Raw genomic sequence first — 25,273 nt, 5'->3', positions numbered from 1 at the left:
AACGGTGTCACCCTGACTTCACCACTGGATCTTTTCATTCAGAAGTTGCTCTGTCTCCCTACCTGGCTGCTCCAAGCACACCGCTGTAACGATGCTAAATAAAATCCACCACTGCAGGCTCTGCAAACGGCCTTTTGTAAACTACAAGACACGTCAACACGAGATGTTTGTTAACCAGCCTCTGACCTGCTGCATCTTCATTGCATAAAAATAAGTCACGAATCTATAAAATTTCACAGAATCATACTATGAAATTATAAAACAGGATTAGCAATCGACATCCCCAAGAACATTTCACAAACTGTCATTTCAACAATAACGTTCACTTATATAGCACCCTTCACACGGAGTAGCGTCGATTATTTTGAAATCATCCTCTTCATTAGTGCGGATATGCAATTGTAATACTCAAGTTAAACAATTTAACCCTTTGGAAAATGAGTTTGCTAGTTTTGGTTCCATTACCATATCCAAGTGTATTTTTTGCAGAGGCAAGTTTCGTTTCACTGTAGATTGGTGTTTGACGGAATATAATTCCTCCAGCAGAGGTCTCTTTATCTCCCTTAAACCATGAGACCAATATGTTTGACTGAGAGTCAGGATGGGATGAGAGACTAAGTCTGGAGACATTTGCTATTGGCCATCAGCAGATTTTTTTGGGGAGGGGGTGTCAGTTGGGTATTTGATACACAGAAAGCCAACACCATGCTGGAGAGCAACCAAACCAAACAGAGTTCTATATATACATATATGTGTGTGTACATCTATATATATCCCGTTTGTCTGGTGTGCCATCGATGGCCGGGCCTTCAGCCTCTCAGCCCCGAGGCTCTGGAACTCCATCCCCCAGTGCCTTCGCCGCTTCCTCCCTTTCCTCCTTCAAGGCCGGTCTCAAGGCCTTTCTCCCCTCTCGACTTTCTACCCCCTCCTCGCTCTCTCCCTTCCCTCCCCTCACCCTGACCATTTTCCCCCTCCTCGCTCCCTCCCTTCCCTCCCCTCACCCTGACCATTTCCCCCCTCCTGCTCCCTCCCTTCCTTCCCCTCACCCTGACCATTTCCCCACTGCTCGGTTCCTGACCCAACTGTCCAGCGCCTTGGGACGTCCTCCCGACGAGAAAGGCGCTCTATAAATGCAATCTTGTTGTTGTATGCAGGGCTCACTCTCCCCAGAGAGACCCATCTTGATTACCCCTCAGTGAATGACAGGTTAATGTGCCACCACAGCGGAAGACAGCTAAGCCACATCCAGTAACGGATGCAATGCACAGAAACTGTGGATGTCGGTTTAAAATGGCTCAAACCAGCGAACAAAGAAAGAGGCAGAGACGCAGCTGAATCTCTCGGGCTACTGCGGTTACCTGCTGCTTCACACCAGTGATGACCGAGGCCTCGGAACATCACATTCAACACTGCCAACTGTCTCAAATTCGCTTGCGCGCAATTTTTATATTTATCTGCAACCTTCTGGCAAAACATTTGCTACACAATGCGCGGCCAGCGCCATATCCTCAATCCCCAAATCACACCTTAAAAGTAAGGACGTCTGCAGAGAAGAGTAGCCTCTGAACACGTCCCTCAGCATCCCCAAAACATCTGCTGAAGGGCAATAGCAAGTGCACCAAAGCGTAAAAACGCGATCGATTCAATCTGACACAAAGGGCCGGCCCTAGGGCGGCATAATCCTGCTCTACTTCTGCTCCAGGTCAGCATCCCAGTTTGACTCAAACTGAAGCCGCTACCACTATACTTGCCTTAGGCACTCCTCTTAGAATTCGCACAAAGCATCACATACATGCGACTGAGCTACTATGCTTTAGATGAGCCAATGCATCCATGGGATGCGTCCAGTTTTATCCACTGGAGCCCGTTATCCACTGGAGCCCGTTATCCACTGGAGCCCGGCCCAGTAAGTGGAACCTCAGTAATGGAAGCAAGTCATGCAGACACACACACACACGTTGGATTCTGGGAGGATGTCGCATTGGCTCCAGCAAAACTGCAAACCCCCAGCCCAGGTCTCGATTCTGCACGTATAGTTAACGGCAGGTGTTCCAGAGTTTCGTGCATTTACAATCAAAGCAGCAAGAAGGCTCCAATAACAACGACGACAACAACAACAACTTGCATTTTTAAAAGTGCCACTCAAGTAAGACAACTGGAAGGGCACTCTATCAGAGCGCTTCAAGAAATAACAAGGAAGTAGCACGCCCAATACAACCATTTAATTCAAATCAAATGTACGCGCAAACACTTTCACCTAGGATTGAAAAAGGCAATACTAAGAGAAAAGGGGGCTGGCTGTGGCCCCAACGCTGTTACTGTTGCCACAAGTGCAAGTGAGTCTGCAGGACTGATTCACACCATGATACGTATCCCAAACCTCTATTAAATGCATTTACATCTAAATACATATTAGAATAACGCGTCTACCATCTTACTCTACTCACACTCCTGAGATCCTACAATCTAAATCATAACAACATTACATTTGCATAGCGCCTTTCACATCGGGAGGACGTCCCAAAGCACTGGACAGTCAGGGGTCAGGACAATCTAAATTATAGACAGTTGGGTGCATGTTTTTCCATTAAAGAAGCGGTGGTAAACTGGCCCGTGTGTTGCAAAGAAACGTGTATCCTTTGCCCAACCTACGAATGGTTCAGTGGATAGAGAACTGTGTGGTGTAGCACTGAGCTCTCCACACCAGGAATGCCCAGGTTTGATCCCTTACTGAGTTAGCTGATCTTGGTCAATGCACGAATAGGGAGAGATGCATTTGGTCCCAAGGCCTAGATGCTGGGAGAAAGAAAGCAAATCTTTCTCCTAGCATTTAGGAGAAAATTCTCAAAATTCTCAAGTGTCCCCTGTTGGAAGCGTCATGTAAACAGACACAGCCAGTCTCGATTCCAACGTCCCCTGCCCCCTCTCCAGTCAAAACAGCTCATCAGTGCTCACTTGACTCACCAATGAAGACTGGATACTTACCCGAAGTATACCTGTGCCACTCACTGTGAAACCTGTCCCTGAGCCAAGTACATGAGATGTGTGTGGAATCTCTACATAAGCCAGATACATGAGATGTGTGTGAAATCTGTACCTGAGAGCCAGGTACAAGGGAGGTGCGTGGAACCTTTATATGATCGTGAATGCTTGCCTTCGGGTAGGAAAAAAAAACACTGCAACATTGTCTTGCAAGATATAAAAGGAATTTCTGTTACAAGAGAACTAAAGTATTCTCAGCACTGCCACAAGTAATATATACAAGTGCTGTAAATTAACAGCTGTCCTATCAACTTTGTTAATTTATGCAATAAGGACAATATTATGCAGTCAGTCCTTGTTCCTCAAAAGCTCTCCAACACCAGCTTTCCTAGCTTGACCCTCCGAAAACTGCAACTTATCCAGAATTCTGGAGCAGCCCACATCCATTCCTGGACTAGGAATGGACAGTTCATAGGTCAGTCTGTAATTCCAACATCTGCAGTACGCAATTGAGAGTTTGTCCATTTCAGACTTTAAGACACCCCGTGTCAACATCCAGAAACAACCTGGATTTTTCTACTCCCTCGCCAGCAAATCTTCAGAAACTACATTCCAACACACATCCCACCACTCACTATACTTACTCACGTCAAGAGGAACATTTCACAAGTCAAGCTTTTCCCAGTTTCCCGAAGTTGGGAGTCTTCACTAGGAAACACGGTCATTTCAGCATCAAAGGCAGATCAGAATTATTTTCCAGAAGACTAGAACATTCATTCCCGTCTGCTCTAAACCAAACAAGACCACCTGTGGAGGAAGCCAAATGAAAGTACACTGTGGAACGAGGGGGGCACGGATGTGCTGTTCCACATGGCAGCAACCCAACATCCGACTGTGTCTGGACAGCGAGGGAACTTCATTGAACATTCTCAAGCCACTCAGACGAAAAATAGTCTGTTAGAAAGCTAGCCCAAAGTACATTTCTCCCTGAGCGACCAGATCACAAATCAACACTGTATTTTATTGTAGAATATAACACTGTTCAGGTTGGAAAGGGACCCATGACTTGCCAGGTGAGCTCTCGAATGAGTCTCTTAGTGAGTTGACCACAAAGTCACAGCAAATGGGAAAATGTCCCCAACTGAGAATAGTTATTAATGCAGGAGATGGAAAGACAAGCGAGGAAATAAATTGCAAAACACACCTGGCTCTCTGTACTGTCAATATACAGTACCATCCAATATCTCGAGACTGGCTATTTGCGCTGTGCTTTTAACTTCACTTGATCTTAGATATTTCTTAACAATCCACTGAATTCTAATAGTGAAAAACGGTTAACTTTTCTTATAGTAATATTTAAGGCTCAGCTACTTTTAATAAAAGATGTTTTCTTTCCTCTCACACTTTTTTTTTTAAAAAGTAGATGAAAGGACATAGGTTGAACTAAACAATTGGAACAACACCCCTTTCAGCCTCTCTGGACACAAAAACTTACAGGTGACAGGTTACCTCCATCGGTCAAGCCTGGATTCATTCCTGTGAATTAAACACACAAGACTGTACAAGATCGGTCACGTGAATGGCTTTGTCCAGTTTAGAAATCGGTGTGCAATCCCAAACAAAAAAGAAAAAAGAAATTCCATCTCCCAAGCATTTTAAAGATAAACATACACATACCATATCAAAAACTAAACTTGTGCAAACTATTGCAATACATTAATTTTATATAATGATTGAACACAAAAATGAAGTACACTTCCGCTGTGCATTTTTTTTTAAAAAAGTGTTACAAAATTGGTAAAATCCTTTTTTTTAATACAGAGATTTGTGAATATTTACTTTTTTGATGACAAAGTTGCCCCTCTTATTTTACAGAACACTGTCGTAACGCTATCTTAACTCATCCAACAAGTCCAAGAGCAATAACTGATAGAATTACAATGTCAAACACAATACTTTTTTTTTGAAAAAAAGCAGCAACATTTTTGCGAACAACGCTGAAAATTTAGGGACCTTTATATTTTGGAAACTGATCTATAAAGAGATGTTGGTCAAATCTGTTTTTGCAATGACTCCAAGGTTGAACAGCACAATGATGTTTTTTCAACTTTAGCTCATCTTTGTACAATAAAATAAAAATCTGGTCTTAAGAACTATTTTCTGTTCCTCCAACTCCCCTATTTTATTTGTTTTGTCAAGTCTGCATCTGGTGGCTTGTAATGAAACAACGCGCTCTTGAAACCCACACGAATGAACACATTGTGAAGAATTTCTTCAAAACAATATTGACAGTTCAATAAATTATCAGTAGGTTTCCTAACTGTTGTATCCATGTCTGTTTCAGTACCCACAAACACTCTGTGCATTGTAGCGTACTGGCTTTGCTTTGCGTCGTTAACCTTCTAGGTTTATATTGCAGTGTCGTCTGGTGTGCGGTATTCAATTTGCGGAGTGGAAACCTTTTCCAGCAGTTCACAAGAAGCAGACTATGTGGGGGTGGAGGGGGAACAACAAAGACAATTAATTTCCTGTTATTTTGGTTAGATGACATTTAGCATTACAATCGACATTTACAACTTTACAATCACAATTTAGGTTCATACATAGCGCCTTCGATGTCAGGACATCTCATTCAAAAAACATCACCTTTGACAAGACCTACACGCCCGTTACTGCACTAGAATGTAAGCCTAGACTTTGAGCTCAAATACCACAGTGGGGCTTGATCCCACAACCTTCTGACTCGGGAGGCAAGAGTTCTACCAGCTCAGGCAGGCTGACACCTGTCACCAAATGTTCAATGACATCAATGTTGGTGCTCACTGTTGGAAGCAATGTTGGCTAACAAAAAGCCATTCATTATTGCCACAACAGCACCCAGAGTAGTTACAGAACGGGTTAATTGACTTGTAGGAAAACAAAAAAGATCTTTTACAGGACAAGTGAGGGGGGGGGTGTGGGGGTGGGAGAGAGCGAAACGGAATTGTGTACAGTGGAGGAAGTCATCCGACCAAAATAGCAGGAAATTACAAATCTTTCCTTGTGATGACCTTTCTGAGTCGGATGAGTAAGTCCCTGAAAAGAAAACAGCCTTACTCATCAACAATTGAGAGGGAACTGAATAAATCAGATTGTATTTTAGGGGGTGCAACGAATGAGGGAGAAAAAGTGATGAGGGGAAGAGTGAAGGAGGGTGGAGACAAAGAGTTAAATACCTTTCCCAAGAAGAGGAAATTGGGAAGTAAATAAAATAAAGTGCATGACCCACCTCTGCAAGTCCAGATGAGTTTGCTTTTTGTCTTTTCAAGTCTGATTTTATTAAACCTGTAGAATAAATAGACCTTACAAAATTATCCATTTTTAAAAACTTGTATTTACGCAGTGCTTTTTGCCTTAACAAAATGCCTCAAATGGGCTTACAACTTAGCTCACTTACACGCTCAACAGAATAAGGGATGGTAATTTTTTTTAAATAAACTAAATTCTGGGATGTCTTTGTCCATCAACACTTTTAAACTTACTCTCTCAGGTCTTGGAATTGCTCTCACCTGCGTAGTCTCCTGCGTAATGCTACTCCAGGTCGCACAGCAGTTCATACATCAAATATTCTCCACAGCTGACATGTAGAGTGCACGAATAGTATACGAGCCAATGCCACAGAAGCAGCTCAAATAATCTTGCCTCCCCAGTGCGCGCTTTAAATGGAGTACATTTGCAAAGCTTATAAAAAGGGAACTGATCATGAAACCACACTGGCATCATGCATTATGGTGTCCTTTGAAGGTAATACACATTAAGCACATTTTATAGTTTCAGCCAACACTGCTTGAGGCCCGACACATCAACCTTCCTTCCAACTCATCTGCACAGAGCAACCAGCGAAGAACTCGAAATGGGGAATATGGAGTAATGCGGGAACAAAGTAGGGGCAATACATTTTTTTTTAAAAAAAGAGCACTTTCCATAGGGATTCATCTATCTCACCACCATGCGAAATATAAAGTATTTCATTGCATTGGACAAAGATTGGATTGTAGTGGCAAGAGATGTAATTTTTCTGCATCAGATGGAGGAGATACTAGTCTACAAACCTGCTACTGGAGAACGAAAACAAATAAAAAGACAAACAAAGTGAACAGGACCAGCACCTGGAGTAGCTCTGACTTTTTAAAGTGAGTTTTTGTGGCTCTTTGTGAAGGAAACCAGTCCTTGGAAAACCCTTTCTCCGCTTTTAGCACAAACCCTCAGTATCAAACACTGCCAGACAGGTAACATCCAGCATATATATACATATCAAATGCCCCAAGAACTCGCTCTAACCCCTTCCCCAAAAAATAGAAGAATATCTCCGCCACCCCTTTGCACAAGTATGAAATTTCCCACGTCAACCACCACCTCCTGAGTCATCAGGTAGGATTGTGTTGTGGATTCAGGGACACCAAGAACTGGGCAAACACAAGGCATTAAGAGCTTTTACAGTGAGCAAAGAGTCTTTAATCTCATCAATCCCTTCAATCAACACTGAACTCAATCAAGTGTTGGGATGCCAACACTGTAACGCCATCCAACACCCAGAGAAGTAGTTTCTGGTTGCATGATTTTGCTTTTGCTGTGATCAGCGGTAATAATGTGATGTTTTCAAGGACAGACACATTCCTGGTTCATTCAACACATTCTGGTGATAATCTTTTCCAAAACCTGAACAAACTAGCTTCACAACTGACTGGTTATGAAATGACCTCTTTGTTTTATAGTGGGAAGCCCTCCACTACTGCCTTCTTCAATCATACAGTCAATTCACTTTACAGTGTATTCTGTGAAGCGCTTCGAGACAATAACTTCTAAACGCGAAGCTGGTTACCTGTAAGGATGATTCCCACAAAGATCCAACCACAAACAAACAGGTTTCCTGCTAAACTGTTGAACTCTGTTTTTAGCTTTCCTTGGGCCAGAGTGAACACGATTCCAAAAAGCTGCAATTACATAACATTACATTATTTTTAAAAAAAAAAACAATCCAGTTGACCCCTCGCATCAGAAGCAGAACATTTCACCGCTCAGAACCGTATAATTTCATAGGTCGTTCGGTTCACTGCCCGGGAGAAGAAGTGAATTGGGACGTTTGGGTCAAATGATAGAGAGCTGGGCCGAAGCAGCAGATAGATGTAACCGCAGCCTGATCTCTCTCTCCACCACACGCATCGGGTTCAAAGGACAAACGGAGCAGAGCCCAGCCTGCCCTTTGCCGCCACTGATATCTAGGTCACAACCATCAGACAGATCACCTGAATCCCCGCACAGAGCCAAGGTGGCTGCTGGCACAGCAGGTGGATGAGTCAGTCTATCTGAAGCTGCTGATCGGTGCGAAAGTTAGGAGTTTTCACATACCCTCGTGAGAACACGAATGCTGTGTTTGTATTACACCCAGCCCAGATACCGCAGCTTTTACAATTTCCTTTCCCAAATATTTGTTTTGCTTCCAATTAAATGCCATCCTTCTTTCGATACTGTTTTTTGATCGGGCAGTCCATGTCTGTCCTGAATATGCCCGGTGTGTGTGTGTGTGTGTGTGTGTGGTGTGGATTACATGAAGCAATGTATTCCAACACACTTGATGACTGTTTACATGGACATTCTTGTCTCAGCTACCTGTGCAGATGCATTAAGAAGGCCAGATGATGTCCCCTCGGACTCGGGATAGGTTATCTCTACACCAAATTCGAAGCCCAGTGGGAGATAGCCGGTCATGAAAAAGCTGAAAATATAAAGCACGTTCAGTTTTACAGTGTGAGAAACTCTGTGTTACTTTCACACTGCTCCCCTCACTTTTATTTACTTAAGTGTTTGTTTATACCAAAAACAGAGCAACCTGACAGAAAAGCATACAACACATGTGTGCTGCCCATTTTCTGAGCGCGTCATTTTCAAACTACTTGGTCTCTGCGGAGAGCCAAGTCAAGAGGAGATTATTTTGCAAGAACCATAACCAACATCTTCTGTCGATAACGGAATTGGCTCTTACCCCAATATTCCAGCTGTCACAAAAACTATGTAGATGTTGCCAAGATTTAGTGTGAAAGTAAAAGCCAGCATTCCAATAAATGAGACAACATAGACTCCGAAGGTTGTCTGCCTGCAAAAGATACAGAAAGACTCAAGGTGAGATTTACATTTTATCTCAGAACTGATGTATTAAATCCAGGCCCCATCTGCTTGTTTGGGTGGATGTTAAAGGTCCCATGAAACTATTCGAAAAGAGTAGGGAAGTTTCATCCGGTGTCATGTTGTGGTCACTCAATCCATGACTGTTTGTGGGACGCTGCTGTGCGTAATTGGCTGCCGTGTTTCACCCACAAAATATACAGTCACTGCACTTTACAGTGTATCCTGTGAAACACTTTGAGACGTCTCGAAGACGTGATAAGGCGTTACATCAAATGCCAGGGATATGATTGTTATTATTATGGCCAAAAATCCCCCAGATAAAAATTAGTGGGACATTGATGTGTACAAATGAGATGCCACATCTGCCTACAAACTTTTAATAAATACAAAACATTCTGAAGTGCTTCAAGTTATTTCATTGTCTTAAGGTCCTACGTCAGATGCAAGGCTTGTTATTTAAACATTGAACACTGCAATTAGTAATGATAAGATTATACTCACTTATACGTTTTTGTGCGGTCCACCCAGAAACCAGAAATGATGGAACCTAACATTCCTGCTAACACTAGAGTGAGTCCAATTCTCCCTGCGTTCAGCTCTTGTCCCTTACAAGTTAGAAAAGAAAATTGGCAAATTTATCAATAGAAATAATGTTTGCATGTAATATGTGCTGAATTTGAATGATTCTATAGATTAGTAAATCTGATGGTTAGACTGATTTAGTAGCATCGTACAGCATGACTGAAGTGACTATTATAAAGTAACATTGATCATTGCTAATTGTCAACTTTCTGAAAACAGACAAAACATGAAAGCAACCATTAATAATGCTTTTCTTCTACACAATACACAGCGAGTGTACTTTACAATATAAACCATGAGGTGCTTTGAAATGTCCTTCCAACGTGAAAAGCGCTACATCAAATGTAAGGATTATTATTCTTATTAATATTAAAGTTTTAAGTGCATCTCTCCAGAGGCAGCATTTTTAGCAGAAATGCAATTTAATACAATGGCTTTCTTCTTCCAAACTCCTCTAGCCTGATGTGGTCCAAGGTGAAGGGGGAACTCCTTGGGGTTAAACCGGCTTAGGCAGTCATGCTACACAGTCTGTTCATCCAGGCTGTCTGGCTCATCAGTAAACCACCTAGTCGACTGCGTGAGCCCAAGTCCCAAGTGGGTAGGAAAGACCAAGCAGTAACAGGCCTAAGCTATTACCATTTTATGCAATAAATTCTTAGGTTGCATTCCATATTTTTTNCACCCACAAAATACACAGTCAATTCACTTTACAGTATTATTCTGTGAAGCGCTTTGAGAACGCCTCGAAGACGTGATAAGGCGAGGTACCATATCAAAAACAGCGCACGGATTATTATATTCATCTTTGCTCCGAATTAAAATTTGTATGGCCAGATAATTTAAATATGTTAAGCCTAAAGGTAAACTTACCTCATAATAATCAATAATCATTTGGTTTAATAGCGTTGACACAGAATAATAGACCCCTGTCAGAATGCCTAGAAAGAAAGAAGAGAAAACTTGGGATTAGTTCAATGCATCCACTGAACAGTTTATTTGAATTGAGAGCACTGCTTCGCAAACCATGTTGTCGCCCCCCCCACAATTACGCCTAAAATTGGTAGTGCTTTCGCTTTTGTGTCAGAGTATTATGAGTTCAAGTCCCAGGTCAGGACTTCTGAGCTCACAGCCTTGACTTGAATGTAGTGCCGGGAGAGGTGTCATCCTTTGGAATAAGATGCCTGTTCGGAGAATATTAAACAGCTCACGCTATTCAAAAAGAGTGCAGTTTATAATCTCCCCCACTCACACTCCCCCACCCCCCCCAAAATAAATAAATAATGCCCAAGTCATTCACCTCATTCCTGCATGTGGGGTTTTGCTCTGTGTAAACTGGCTGTAACATTGACATACAAAGACAATCAATGCACTGGACAACAATTACCTGTGAAGGTATTATTGAAACATGATATCCCGTATTTACTCAGGCCAGGATTTACATCCCTCACCTTATAAAACAAAAATGAAATAGAAAAATGATCATTTACCAGCTCTCCTGAGAACTAGAAGAGACATCAGTCCCTGAAATTACAATATCTTGACTACGTATTCAATTTAAGGCCAGTAAGATTCGAAGGATCATAGCCAATGAATCATTAAATCTAAACAAATAGACCCAAACCTCGGCAGCTACAAAGGAGATTTGACACTGTGAGGTTTAGGGACCACATGAGGGCAAAGCATATAATGACATAGAGTTTCCTGGTCTCTACGTCACTCAATTTATCGCTTGGTAAATCCGAAAAAGAAACCTGAGGAAATACTGTACTCACCATAACTTAACAACAGTAGTATAAACGGAACATTCTTGAACAAGTTAATAACAGACTGTTTGTACGAATAGTCTACACGAAGACTGTCCAAAACCAGTGCTTGAGCATTGCTTGGGGGTAGTGGAGGCTTCTCCTTAAATACTATTGGGAGGATAAAAACAAAGTACAATTACCATCAAGACGCCGCGCACGGCAAAGGAAATACAAACAAATTGTATTTCAGGGAGGCAAAGAAGTGTGTCAGGCATAATCCTGGCTTCTAAATCCAAGGCTGCCTCTTTAATATTAAGCTTTCACTATGCAGGTCCCAGTTTTCACAAGTCACTCTTGTTTAATTTATTTTAATTTAAATACAGATGCCACCCTCGCACGGAGGGGAAAAAAAAGAATGATTGTCTGTCAAATCGTCAAGGCAAAATTGGGCAAAACCTTCGGCAAGATTCCTTACTCCACACACCTCAGTTTACCTAGCAGTAAGTAGGAACCCGGTTGTTAGTCGATTGGCGGATCGCTTTCCGGGGGTAATATTGTGTCGCTTTCCCTTTCAAAAAACAATAATAATTTGGTCACTCAATTCAGCCACAAAATAAACAGTCAATTACCACTTTACAGTAAATTCTGTGAAGCGCTTTGAGAAGCCTCAAAGACGTGATAAGGTGCTATATCAAATGAAGGATTATTGTTATTATATTATACACCTTATGTAGAAAGGGAAAAGACCAAATGCCTAAATTGGCAAAATAATCCCCTTTTTTTTAAAAAAAACAAACACTTCCAAACGTTTGGTCAACAAACCCACCCATCGAATATCAGTCATTCCTTATTGCACGCAAACATGAGTCAATGAAGAAGTCCTACAATTAAACATTTATTGGTTCTTTTTTCATGTATCCAAAAATTGTTAAAATGCATAAAATTTGGGTGGAAAACAACGTAATCCTGGTTTAAAAATGAATAGTTTCTAACACCATAAAAGCAATCTGGCTCTATTCCTGCCACTTGTCCCAGATAACTTAATCACGAGTGTTTTACACTTGCGTGTCTTAAGGTTTACTTATAATTCTTATTGCAACAAGAACTTGAAGTCACAGAGCACCCTTCACATCGGAGGTGGCTCGATTGACTAACTTTTACAGTTTGAACAAAAGTCCAACAAACGTAGTTTCGGAATTTTTTTTTTAAAAAAAGCTTAAGAATGAATCCTTACACTCTACGGTAATCACAGCACAAATTGGTATATCCAAAAAGGTGCTTTGGTTTTCGGGTACAGGCACACAATAGACTTAGCAATGCTTTGACTTTCTCAGCACGAAATACACTTATTTACCTGCTATTACTAAGAGGAAAAGCACCGTGGACACTATTGCTGTGCCGTAGAACATTATTTTTATATTGCTTGCCATCAGATTAGTATCATTCATAGTATTTGGCACCAAAACTGGAGGTAAAAGAAAACCAATCGCCACGCCAAACTGTGAAACAAAGAACAGAAACATTATTAGAAACGAGGCATTCACATCAATGAGATTGAATCACAATTCGATTTTCATAACGTTCTCCCAGTGCGAGCCAGGCTCGGATTGCGTTCGGCGGAGGTGCCATCCTTCCGATGCAGGGGTTAAGCTGAGGTGCCCACCTACCTCTTCAGGTGGGCATTAAAGATCCCGTATTCAAAACAAAAGAGAGCTTCTCATGGTGTCCTGGCCTACAAGCCCCCCACATTAAAAAAAAACATGGTCACTCACTTCATGGCTTTTTGTGGGACAATGCTGTGTGCAAATTGGCTGCTGTGTTCACCTACAAATACAGTCGCTGCACTTGATAGTAAAATCCTATGAAACGCTTTACGATGCTTCAACAACGCGATAAGGGACATAAAATTCAAAATGTATTGTTGACATTTTTGAATAGGTACAGCCCTTTGCCAAAGCCAAATAACAAGCACAGGTTTCCTGTGTTATTTAGTTAGTTCCATTACCTGCATAAATGTGTAGAAAGCCACAAACTCCACCTCCCACTAAGCCTAGAACAACATGTACAACTAAGTTTACCCTTTTCTGTCTACATTTAAAAATGCACATGTACAGGCAGATAGATACAAGGTCCATGTTCAGTTCTGGGCCTCACACTTTAGGGTCGATGTCAAGGCATTGGAGAGGGTGCAAAGGAGATTTGCCAGGATGGTACCAGGAATGAGCGACTCCAGTTATCAGGAGAGGCGAGAGAAGCGAGGATTATTCTCCTTAGAGGTTAGAAGGTTAAGAGGAGACTTAACAGAAGTTTTCAAAATTATGAGGGGATTCGAGAGGGTGAACAAGGAGAAACTATTTCCACTGGCGGGTGGATCGGGGGACACCGATTTAAAGTAGTTGTACAGCCAACAAAGGTTGGACAGCAGAAGGCAGCATTTTTTTGTGATGAAGGAAGAAAATGGATTCCTTTGGGATGGTTTTCAAATAATAGTAATAATAACCCTTGCACTTAATATAGCACTTTTCACGGTGAGGGTGAGGGGGGGAATTTCAAAGCACTTCAACACGCCTTACTGTGAAGGGTAGTGACTGTATTTCAGACAAGCGTAACATAAAGGCAAACGTTCACTTGGTTATACCCAAAATTGAAAAGGAGAAGGCAAAGCAAATAACGAAGAGCAATATAACCAATTCAGGAGGATTTGGATCTTTCAGGTAATAACCAGCAGGTGGCAGATACAGATTGTGGATAAATATAAAAACTTTCATTAGTATGGGAGTAAAGGAACGAAAGGCAGATTAAGTGTTGACCAGGAAACAGATCTGAGGAGTTAAGTGCTGATAAATTTATGAAAGTACATTTCGTGCTGAATAATCTTGTATTTGATGATAAACGCCCTTGCGTTTGATGTAGCGCCTTTTTATACACAGTTAAAACAACTCAAAGAGCTTCACGCAATACATTATACGGGTGTAGTGACTGTGTACTTTGTCATTACACATAGCATCTAATTTGCATGCAGCAATGTCCCGCAAAGAGCGAAGAAGCGAATGACCAATTTTATCCGAGGGTTTGTTGGCCAGGACACCGGGAGGAACTCCCTCCTCCTTTTAAATAGTACTTTAGAATGAGATTGTTAATGTCCACCCGAACAGGCAGATGTCTCGTCCGAAGGGCGACACCTCTGACAATCCAGCGCACTTGAATCATAAACTGCAGAACAGGGTATAAATCAAGAGGTAATTGAAGCCAAAACACACAAATACTGCAGAGGCTGGAAATCTGGAAACAAAACCAGACGTGGCCGGGGGAAACACTCAGCAGGTCAGGCAGCATCTATGGAGAGAGGATAATGAGTCAACGTTGCGGGTCCACGACCCTTCATCAGAACGATACTTGTTTCTGATGAAGGGTCGTGGAGGTCGTGGACCCGAAAGAGTTGACTGACTTTCCTCTCTCCGTAGATTCTGCCTGACCTGCTGAGTGTTCCCCCGGCCACGTCTGGTTTTGTTTCAGGTAACTGAAGACGTTGGGTCATGCACTATCTGGAGTATTATGTGCCGGCTGGTCATCTAATCCTCCTGTTCAGAGGGACCAGAGGCAAGAAATCAAGATGATATCAGTTCTCAGGACGTTAAGATACGAGGAAAGGTTAAAGGAGCTGAGCTTGTTCTTGTTAGAGGAAAAAAGTCTGGAGGTGATCTAACTCAAGGGGATAAAGTGCCTCGGGCATCTCGTTCCCTGCTTAGCAGTCGACGCTTTAAACACCAGGAAACACAAACTGAAAATCTTGAATTAATGAGGGAAGTTAGGAAAAGAAATGACCTGAGAAGGATACAGAAACCAATAGATCAGTTTCTAAAGAAAAAGAATTAAGGGATGTGGTGAGAGGCCACGTATGTAGAGTTGTGAGCTATCAAAGTGGGTCTTAAATAATAATAATAATCCTTGCATTTGATATAGCGCTTTTCAAGTCTTCGAGACATCTCAAAGCGCTTCACAGAATAGACTGTAAAGTGAATTGACTGTATATATTTGTGGGTGAAACACGGCAGCCAATTGGGCACAGCAGCGTCCCCACAAACAAGTCGTGGATTGTAAATGATCAATTTATTATTGTTTTTTGGAGGGATTATTATTAGACGTGTGGAGTAAGGAAACTTGCCCAAGGTTTGCCCTCCTGGAATTGAACCCAGGTGTTTTGCTTGCAAGGCGAGTGCTCTAACCACTGAGCTACAGGACTCCACAAAATGTCTAGTTATAATAATAATAATCCTTGCCTTTGATATAGGGCCTTATCACGTCTTCCAGACATCTCACAGTGCTTCACAGGATATACTGTGTATTTTGTCGGTGAAACGTTCATGCAAATGATGAAACAATCAACTTCATGCAAACAATATTATTAGTTTAACAGCATTAAAGGGAAACATTATTATAGACTACACTCAATCCAGTCATTAATTTTATTTGATGCATTTATACCTCAGATTCTTAAGATTCAAGGATTATTATTATTATTATTATAACATAGACATTTTGTGGAGTCCTATAGCCCAGTGGTTATTCAATATTCAATACAAAAGGGACTTTTAAGGTCTCAGTTTTATTCTCCTCTACATTCAGGGGTCTAATTTCTTATCTGTGCAATTCCTGTAAATAATGCACTACAGGAATGGATAGTACTCAACTAGGATCCAAAGAAATAAAGCCTCAAAAAGTGCATACACAATTAATGGTCGGTATCAACTCTTATTGATAAAAAGGTTAATCTAACTCTGCAAGACTTCAAATGGGAACAAATTATTACATTACATTTTCCTCCTTCAGCTCTACACTTTTGCCATATTATGCCTCCGACCTAAACTTTGCGCTGAGATTTGAAATAGAACTGTATTCACCCGCAATTAAATGCTGTTCCAACCTGTCCGAGCCAAGAGGTATGAACACCCACTTGCTGAACACATTCCTTTTATCTCAATGGGAATAGATGTTTTGTAATATTTCCACAGCAATTGATATTGGCCCTTTGATTGTTCATGTAACGTTTAAAAGCACTTCAGTGACTAGAAAACCCACCAGGTTCTACATTTCCTCCATCTTTATAGCACTTTAGAATGCACATTGGGCCAAATATTAAACACAGCCTTAATCTTGAAGACACAGTCACGGAAACTAACATTTAGAAGCTTCTGATGTTTAAAAAAAGGGAGTCTTTCATCTTACAACTCCATGCTGGATCAAACCCCACATTGAGAGAGAGCATAGAGGTTAAAGCACTAAACCAGGTTTATTTTGGAATACATAGTATATTTAGATAAACATTGTGACTTGTTTTTAAAAACATGCTACGAACCGAGTGCTGTTTACTCTACCGGTGCAGAGTTATTACCTCTTTGTAACTTAAGTTACTCTTGTCAAACAATAACAACAATAACCCTTACATTTGGTAAAAGCACCTTTCAGGTCAGGGGGGTATTTCAAAGCCCTTCACAGGATATGCTATGAAGTGTGGTGACTCCTTTCTAGACAAGTGCGGCAGCCAATTGTGCACACAGCAAAATCCCACAACCAACTGTGAAAGCAATGACCAATTTTATTTGGGGTTTTCTTGGTCAGGACACAGAGAGACGCTCCTTTCTCTTTTCCAGTCATGGGATCCTTAACCACCAACTGAGCAGGCAGACAAGATTTCCTGTGCTGAGTTTTAACACAATAACAACAACTTGCATTTATAGAGCGCCCCTCGCGCAGGGTAGTGTCCCAGAGCGCTTGAATACCCAGAGATACATTACCCCGTCAGCTACAACTGGCTGATTTCTCAGGAGCACAATCCCTCCCCATTTTCAACACTTTTACTTTGGCAAAAAAGCTTCAATTGAGCCAAGATAGTGAGGGCAGCAGATGTGCTAGTTAATAATAATATTAATAATAATAAGCCTTGCATTTGATACAGCGCCTTATCACATCGTTCAGACGTCTCAAAGCGCTTCACAGGATATATTGCAAAGTGGATTGATTGACCTTTTCCCCCACCTCGCATCAAATTATGCCATTGTTAAAAGCACTCCGAGACACAACCCCTCATTTAGGGGACTATATAAATGCATCTTCCTGTGGTATTGACCCAATATAATTCACAGACAGTGGTACTGAACCGGTTTGTGAATTATATTGCAGACGCTGGAAATCTGATATAAACACAGTTTCATAGGCCTGAAATGTTAACTCGTTTTCCTCTCTCTGTGGATATACCCCTGACCTGCTGTGTTTTTTCATAGATTCACAGAACGTTATGGCACAGAAGGAGGCCATTCGGCCCATCGAGTCTGTGCGGTTCTTTGACAGAGCGTCACTTTCACTAACCCCAATCACCAGCTTTCTCCCCATAACCCTGCAAACCCGTCTTCCCCCGATACCTGTCCAGTTCTCTCTTAAAAGCTATATTGTATTGTGTTCCTAATGACTTCTGCGTTTATATGTGAATTATACTGATGGACAGCAGGGTAACTAACCGTAAACATATTCAACCAGAGCTTCCCCTGGAACAACGTAAAGTGCAGCTCTTTTGGTTCTCAACAGTTGATGACATGGAATGATGGCGCTTTAGTCTTTGAAACATGAGTTGATTTCGCTGCCAAAACAAGGTTTTACTGCACTACCAAATCCAAACTTTATTTCTATTTTTTTTAAAGCTCATGTTGGATGCGAAAGCATCCACAGTGATACAGAAGTGCTCCAGATCACTAGTGAACTGCTAACACTACGGTTTGAATGGTCATTGCCCTCTGATCATACCGTAGCCACCCTCTTCTGCTTTCGGCCCTCCCTCGGGAGCGTAGCCTTAAATCACCAGCAAAAACAGAAACATTCTCCTCGGGAGTGAACAATTCAACAAGGCAACTGAGCAAATCAGCTGCGATAATATTTCCAGCCCAGAGCCCGCGCGTTCAGGAATTTCTCCCGACTGAGGTGGAAGAGAATAAGACGATTTTCTCTACATGTTCACAGACTCCAGGCTGCCTATGAATGGGTTAGCCTTAAGGGGCCCGATGCACTTTCCAGTGAGGCCCAAATCAATCTCCTTTTGGAATTTCCTTGCAATTCCATAGTTTGGTTCCAGTGCTGGCGAAAATTGTCGAGAGTCTCGATATTCTTACTGCTGATACGACGGCAATAAGAACACAAAGGCTCTCTTGTGACTGACTTCGATGTGGATTCCTGCCTTCCTCCTCTTCACCTACTCAAGGTCACTTTCCCACACTCTCTCCAGGGGATGTTTGATATCTTGGTTCCGAAAAGATTCTATTGCCAATGTGCGTGCGTGCGTGCGTGGAGAGGAAGGAAGGGCGATGTCTCTCTTCTTCAATCAGGTGTTTATGTACATAAAGCTGACTGGATGGGGACTGTTATCTCCAATTCCATCCCTTTGTAAAGGAGGCCAAAAGCCGGCCTTGGAACAAGTTTGTGACTAACATCTGTTTCATGCCAACAGTGACGCTGGGAAAAAGATGCATCGGAAGAGACATGAGAGAGCCTCTCATTCCCCCTCCCTGCCTTACGATCAACAGTGTATTTAAAAGAAAACATGAGGTAGAAGGTAACGCCGAGGTATCGGCGAAGAAAATAGGAGGGGAGGGAGCTTGTGTGGACTATAAACACCGCCACAGAATTAGTTGGGCTGAATGGCCTGTTTCCCTGCTGTATTAATTACACTTTGTGACTGGGAAGGAGGAGAGAGAATAACTCCTTACATGTGGTCCGATTTAGAATCGTACTCATACGTTTCTACTCATCCAATATATGGGTGTCAATGCAGACAAAAGGCAGGGCAGGAAAGTACAAGGGAAAGGGAATTTGGGAGCATTCGCCAGAGCGGAGGCATTGAGCGGCTGGAGGTTCAGTCACAGGTGGCAAAAGGAAAGGGAGAATGAGGTATAAGCAGTGGATAAGCAGTTGGTGCGCACATGGCAGTGGCAGATAGGAATCTTCGCTGGAAGAAATTTTGCTGAGTTAGGAAAGAGCGAGTCTGTGACGGGAGTTATAAAGGTCAGGATCAGGATTTTGAAGTTGATCCTCCGGGAACAATGAAGCCTGGCCAGGAACGGTGCCTGACCCGGCTGAGGGGGCGCGGGGGAGGGGGAAGAGAGAGGAGGTAGATTCCTCGTCTTGCCCCCTCCTTGCCCTTTTTTAAAAAAAAAGTCTTTTGGGTGGGATGAAAGCCCAGGCAAATTTCCTTACTCCCTCCGCTCAGTGGACACCATCCTGCTCCAACGCCCCCCCACCTCCCACCCCTTCCCGCCCCACCATTGGCGGTCGGGCATTTAGCCTCTCTGCTCCCACACACTGGAACTATATCCCTCAATCTCCCCGCCGCACCCTCCCTCTTTGTCTCCTTCAAGTCCCATCTAAAGACCTTCCTCTTGGACCATGCCTTTGGCCTTCCTTCCACTCCTCCAGCCCCCCCCCCCCCAACCACTGCCCTCCACCCCTTCTGTCCTCGACTCCAAAACCCCTTGGGACGTCTTTCCGATGTGATGGGAGCGACACAAATGAACTGGATGTTGTTGTTGTTGTTTACGTAGCAGTAAGTAGGAACCCGGTCGTTGGTCGACTGGTAGATTGCTTTCCGAGGGGTAATAATCCCATCCCCCAGCGCCCCCACCCAATAATAATGTCACCCGAGCCACGGCTGTTTGTGCGGGGGACGGACGCCGCCGGGCGCAATTGGCCCGCGAAATACAAAGTCACTACACTTCACAGTCTATCCCGCGAAGCGCTTTGAGACGTCTGAACGTATCCTCCCCTTTGGGGGGGGGGGTTTAATCGACAAAAACAAGTGACCAAAAGGTGCCATTCCGTCCAGACCATATTCTTCGACCCTCCCCCCCCGCCTCCCCGCTCACCTGGTTGACCACCCCCCCCCCCTCCCTGGTTGCCCCCCACTCTCCCCCTCCCTCACCTGGTTGCCCCCTCTCCCCTCCCTCACCTGGTTGACCACCCCCTCCCCCCCTCACCTGGTTGCCCCCCCCCCTCCCTCACCTGGTTGCCCCCCCTCCCCCTCCCCACCTGGTTGCCCAGCCCCTCTTCCCCCCCCCCTCCCCCCACCTGGTTGCCCCCCCCCCCCCCACCTGGTTGCACCCCCCCCCTCCCCCCACCTGGTTGCCCCCCCCCCCCCCGCTCACCTGGTTGCCCAGCCCCTCTTCCCCCCCCCTCCCCCCACCTGGTTGCCCCCCCCGCTCACCTGGTTGCCCCTCCCCCCCTGGTTGCCCCTCCCCCCCACCTGGTTGCCCCCCCCGCTCACCTGGTTGCCCAGCACGGCGGTGGCACAGGCTGTGGACACTTCCTTGGGTCCGAACCAGACGGACGCCACCCGCGAGGGCAGCCCCAGGATGAAGGTCTGAGCCACGGCGCAGATGGTTTGGGCCACGAAGGTGACGGCGAACAGGTCCTCCCGGACGCTGGCGATCTTGACCCAGGCCCCCAGGCAGTTCAGGCCCGAGCCCAGCAGGGCCACCACCCTCAGGCCCTTGGTGTCCAGCAGCCAGGTGGCCGGCAGGACCAGGGGCAGGTAGGCCAGCATGTACACCATGGACAGCCAGTCGATGTTGGCGTAGGGCACTCGGTAATAGCGCACGAACACGTTGGCGATGATGCTGTACTGGATCCACTGGAAGGCGTTCATCACCGAGTACAGACTGAACACCGACAGGACCACGAACCGGTGCCGGTACAGCCGGGTCTGACCGGGCTTCACATCGCCCCTCAGCATCCCCGTCCTCTCCTCCTCCGGGGGCGCCCTCCTCTCTCCTCCTCCTCCTCCTCCATCATCTCCTCCATCTCCATCAGCTCCATCTCCTGCTCCTTCCCCTCCTCCATCTCCCGGCCCCCGCCTCTCCCCTCCGGCCACGTCCCTGGCCCCCACATGCCGGTGCCCGTTGACCGGCTGCTGCTGGACCCCGTTGACCAGCCCCGGTTTGCCGGACCCCACCTCCGAAGGGAAGGCGATCGTCTCGGGCGCGTAATCCGCCCCATCCGCTTCCACCATCGCCTCTGTGCGCTGATCGCTCTCTCCTCTCCGGTCTCTCTCTCTCTCTGTCTGTCTTTCCTCTGCTCTCTTCTCTTCTCTTTTCTTTCCTTCTCTCTCTCTCTCTGTCTTTCCTCTGCTCTCTTCTCTGTTCTTTCCTTCTCTCCCTCTCTCTCTCTCTGTCTATCCTCTGCTCTCTCGCTCTTAATTAAATTAAAATGCAAAATACACTTTGTTTTTTTCCCCCAAACAAACCAATCTGTATATACTGTTTACGGAGAGAGTTACAGACGGCTGTGAACCTGTGGGTGGGGGTGGGGGGGGTGGGGGTGGGGGGGGTTAGGGTTGGGTGGGGGTGAGGTACTGTCTATATAAAGGAGCAATGATGCCCAACTGCTCTCTCCCCGGACATCACCACACGGACCAGTCGCTGCTGAATGAATGAGAGGATCGGATCGGGCCCCGGGGGGGGGGAGGGGGGCAACCCTCACCAACATCTGATTGGCCAGAGACTGCAGAGGGGGGGAGGGAGGGGAAAGGGGCGGGGAGAGAGGGGAAAGGGAGGGAGGGGAAAGGGAGGGAGGGAAGAGAGAGAGGGAGGAAAGAAAAAGAAAGAAAAAGAAAATCTAAGAGGAGGGAGGGGGGAGCAAGAGGAGGGAGGGGGGAGCAAGAGGAGGGAGGGGGGGAGAGGAGGGAGGGGGGAGCAAGAGGAGGGAGGGGGAGCAAGAGGAGGGAGGGGGGAGAGCAAGAGGAGGGAGGGGGGAGCAAGAGGAGGGAGGGGGGAGCAAGAGGAGGGAGGGGGGAGCAAGAGGAGGGGAGGGGGGGGAGCAAGAGGAGGGAGGGGGGGGAGCAAGAGGAGGGAGGGGGGAGCAAGAGGAGGGAGGGGGGGAGCAAGAGGAGGGAGGGGGGGGAGCAAGAGGAGGAGGGGGGGAGCAAGAGGAGGGGGGGGGGAGCAAGAGGAAGGGGGGAGCAAGAGGAGGAGGGGGAGCAAGAGGAGGGAGGGGGGGAGCAAGAGGAGGGAGGGGAGCAAGAGGAGGGAGGGGGGGAGCAAGAGGAGGGAGGGGGAGAGCAAGAGGAGGGAGGGGGGAGCAAGAGGAGGGAGGGGGAGCAAGAGGAGGGGGGGGGGAGCAAGAGGAGGGAGGGGGGAGCAAGAGGAGGGAGGGAAGGGGTGAGCAAGAGGAGGGAGGGGGGAGAGCAAGAGGAGGGAGGGGGGGAGCAAGAGGAGGGAGGGGGGGAGCAGAGGAGGGAGGGGGGGAGCAAGAGGAGGGAGGGGGGCAGCAAGAGGAGGGAGGGGGGGAGAACAAGAGGGGAAGAGCAAGAAGAGGGAAGGGGGGAGAGCAAGAGGAGGGAGGGGGGGAGCAAGAGGAGGGAGGGGGGAGAGCAAGAGGAGGGGGGGGAGCAAGAGAGGGAGGGGGAGAGCAAGAGGAGGGAGGGGGGGAGAGCAGAGGAGGGAAGGGGGAGAGCAAGAGGAGGGAAGGGGGAGAGCAAGAGGAGGGAGGGGGGAGCAAGAGGAGGGAGGGGGGCAGGGGGGGGGAGGGAGGAGGGGGGGGAGCAAGAGGAGGGGGGGGAGGGGGGGGGGAGCAAGAGAGGAGGGGGGAGCAAGAGGAGGGAGGGGGAGCAAGGGGGGGGGGAGCAAGAGGAGGGAGGGGGGAGGCAAGAGGAGGGAGGGGGGGGAGCAAGAGGAGGGAGGGGGGGAGCAAGAGGAGGGAGGGGGGGAGAGCAAGAGGAGGGAGGGGGGGAGCAAGAGGAGGGAGGGGGGAGAGCAAGAGGGGGAGGGGGGAGCAAGAGGGGGAAGGGGGGGAGCAAGAGGAGGGAGGGGGGGAGCAAGAGGAGGGAGGGGGGGAGCAAGAGGAGGGAGGGGGGGAAGAGGAGGGAGGGGGGAGCAAGAGGAGGGAGGGGGGGAGAAGAGGAGGGGGGGGGGAGCAAGAGGAGGGAGGGGGGGGAGCAAGAGAAGGGGGGAAGAGAGAGACGGGAGGAGCGAGAGGGGCAATAACAACATCAACAAGACTGCATTTATAGAGCGCCTTTCACGTCGGGAGGACGTCCCAAGGCGCTGTACAGTTGGGTCGGGACCCGAGCGGGGGGGGCAATGGTCAGGGTGAGGGGAGGGAAGGGAGGGAGCGAGGAGGGGAGGGAAGGGAAGGGGGGGTAGAGAGTCGAGAGGGGAGCTGAAGGCACGGTCGAAGAGGAAGGCAAGGCAATGGGATTGATGGAGAGAGTCCCAGAGATGTTGGAGAGGGACAAGGGACAAACAGGAGGCCGGAGCCAGCCGAGCGGAGGGCGGCGCTGGGGGAGTTGGGGGGTAAACGGGAAGCGCGGTTTTGAGGGGCGAGAGAACGAGGTCGCTGGTGATGTTACAGTGTCCGCGGGAATCCTGTTAAGCCAACGGATTCCAAAGTTAATGGTCAGATCCAGAAAGAAGAATAGGTTAAAAGGACAATTTATCTTTAGTGTTATCGCTAAGAAAACCAAGACTTTTGAAGCGAAGCAATACGTTCAAATCCCGCCTAAAAGACCTTCCTTTTCGATCGTGCTTACGGTCACATCCCAGCCCCCACCACCCCCGTCACTCCCTCCCCCCCTCCCTCTCCCCCTGGCTTGGAGGTCAGACTCAGCCACTGTAAAGCACTCCGGGACTCTCCCCTGTGTGAAGGGCTCCATATAAAAAGCAAGTTGTTGTTGTTTTATGTATAAGACATGGAACATATGCTATCATGGACCTCAGCGTATCGCTGGAGGGAGCCATCTGATGGGAATGTGGGGGTGAACTGGCACCCAAACCAATAAGGGACAGACTAGGGGTTGCGGAGTTCTGAATGAGTTTCGAGGTTGCGGTATCGAATTATGTTACTAACTTCCACAATTCAGGCGATCAAATTACTCGGGAAGGAAAGAAAACAGTACAAAATTCTGGGGTTTTGGAAGAGGTGTGTGTGTGTGTGTGCGGGTGAGTGTGTGGGTGTGTGAGCCAGAGGGACCCAGGTTCGATTCCTGGGCAGAGCAAAACTTTATGCAGGTTTCCTGACTCCACATGCCACTCATTGTTCACCTAGCGTTAAGTAGGAACCCGGTTGTCAGTCTGTTGTCGGATCGCTTTTCCGGGGGGTAATAATTGCTTAAAAATAAACGAGCAAATAAATAAATAAATAAATAAATGAATAGGTCACTCAATGCGCAACTGTCTATGGGCCACTTCTGCGCGCAATGGGCCGCTGCGTTTCGCCCATAAAGTAAGAGTCAATTCAGGTTACGGAGTATGCTGAGTGGCGATTTGGGACGTCTCGCCGACGAGACCTTCGTCAGGATTATTAATAAAGTAGAGAAGTGGAGGGAGGGGGTCGGAGTTGTGAATGAGTGTTGAGCTGGCAATAATGAATAATAATTACTAACCTCCACAATTCAGGCGATTGAGTTACTCAGGAAAGGAAACGGGACACAAGTGAGTGTGGGTGGTGGGGATGGTGTGGGTGGGTGGGGTTTTGGTGGTGGGGATGGTGTGTGAGTGTGGGTGGGGGGGTTTGGTGGTGGGGATGGTGTGTGAGTGTGGGTGGGTGGGTGGGGTTTGGTGGTGGGGTGGGTGGTTGGTGTGGGTGGGTGGGGGGTGGTGGGGGGTGGCGGTGGGGGGGTGGGGTGGGTGGGGGTGGTGGTGGGTGGGTGGGGGGTTTGGTGGTGGGTGGGGGGTGGTGGGGGGTGGGTGGTGGGTGGGTGGGTGGGTGGGGGGTGGGTGGGGGTGGGTGGTGGGGATGGTGTGTGGTGTGGGTGGTGGGGGTTT

At 46.4% G+C, this 25,273-nt stretch overlaps 1 protein-coding gene across 1 annotated transcript; it reads right to left on the bottom strand.

The window, feature by feature from the left end:
- Positions 1 to 4,780: 4,780 nt before the first annotated feature.
- Positions 4,781 to 21,522, bottom strand: flvcr1 (FLVCR heme transporter 1). Its single transcript, XM_042333179.1, has 11 exons — positions 21,400 to 21,522; positions 20,779 to 21,294; positions 12,829 to 12,973; positions 11,502 to 11,642; positions 10,600 to 10,667; positions 9,649 to 9,752; positions 9,005 to 9,115; positions 8,632 to 8,737; positions 7,844 to 7,955; positions 6,251 to 6,306; positions 4,781 to 5,468 (listed from the first exon to the last, which is right to left on the bottom strand). Exons 1-11 carry the CDS (start codon positions 21,520 to 21,522, stop codon positions 5,391 to 5,393), a joined length of 1,560 nt encoding a protein of 519 aa, XP_042189113.1. The 3' UTR covers positions 4,781 to 5,390.
- Positions 21,523 to 25,273: the final 3,751 nt, after the last annotated feature.

The sequence above is a fragment of the Callorhinchus milii genome, unplaced genomic scaffold, assembly GCF_018977255.1.
Source record: "Callorhinchus milii isolate IMCB2004 unplaced genomic scaffold, IMCB_Cmil_1.0 Scaffold3, whole genome shotgun sequence".
Taxonomy (NCBI): domain Eukaryota; kingdom Metazoa; phylum Chordata; class Chondrichthyes; order Chimaeriformes; family Callorhinchidae; genus Callorhinchus; species Callorhinchus milii.
The sequence above is the reverse complement of the archived record's forward strand: the minus strand, read 5'-3'. Positions and strand labels throughout refer to the sequence as shown.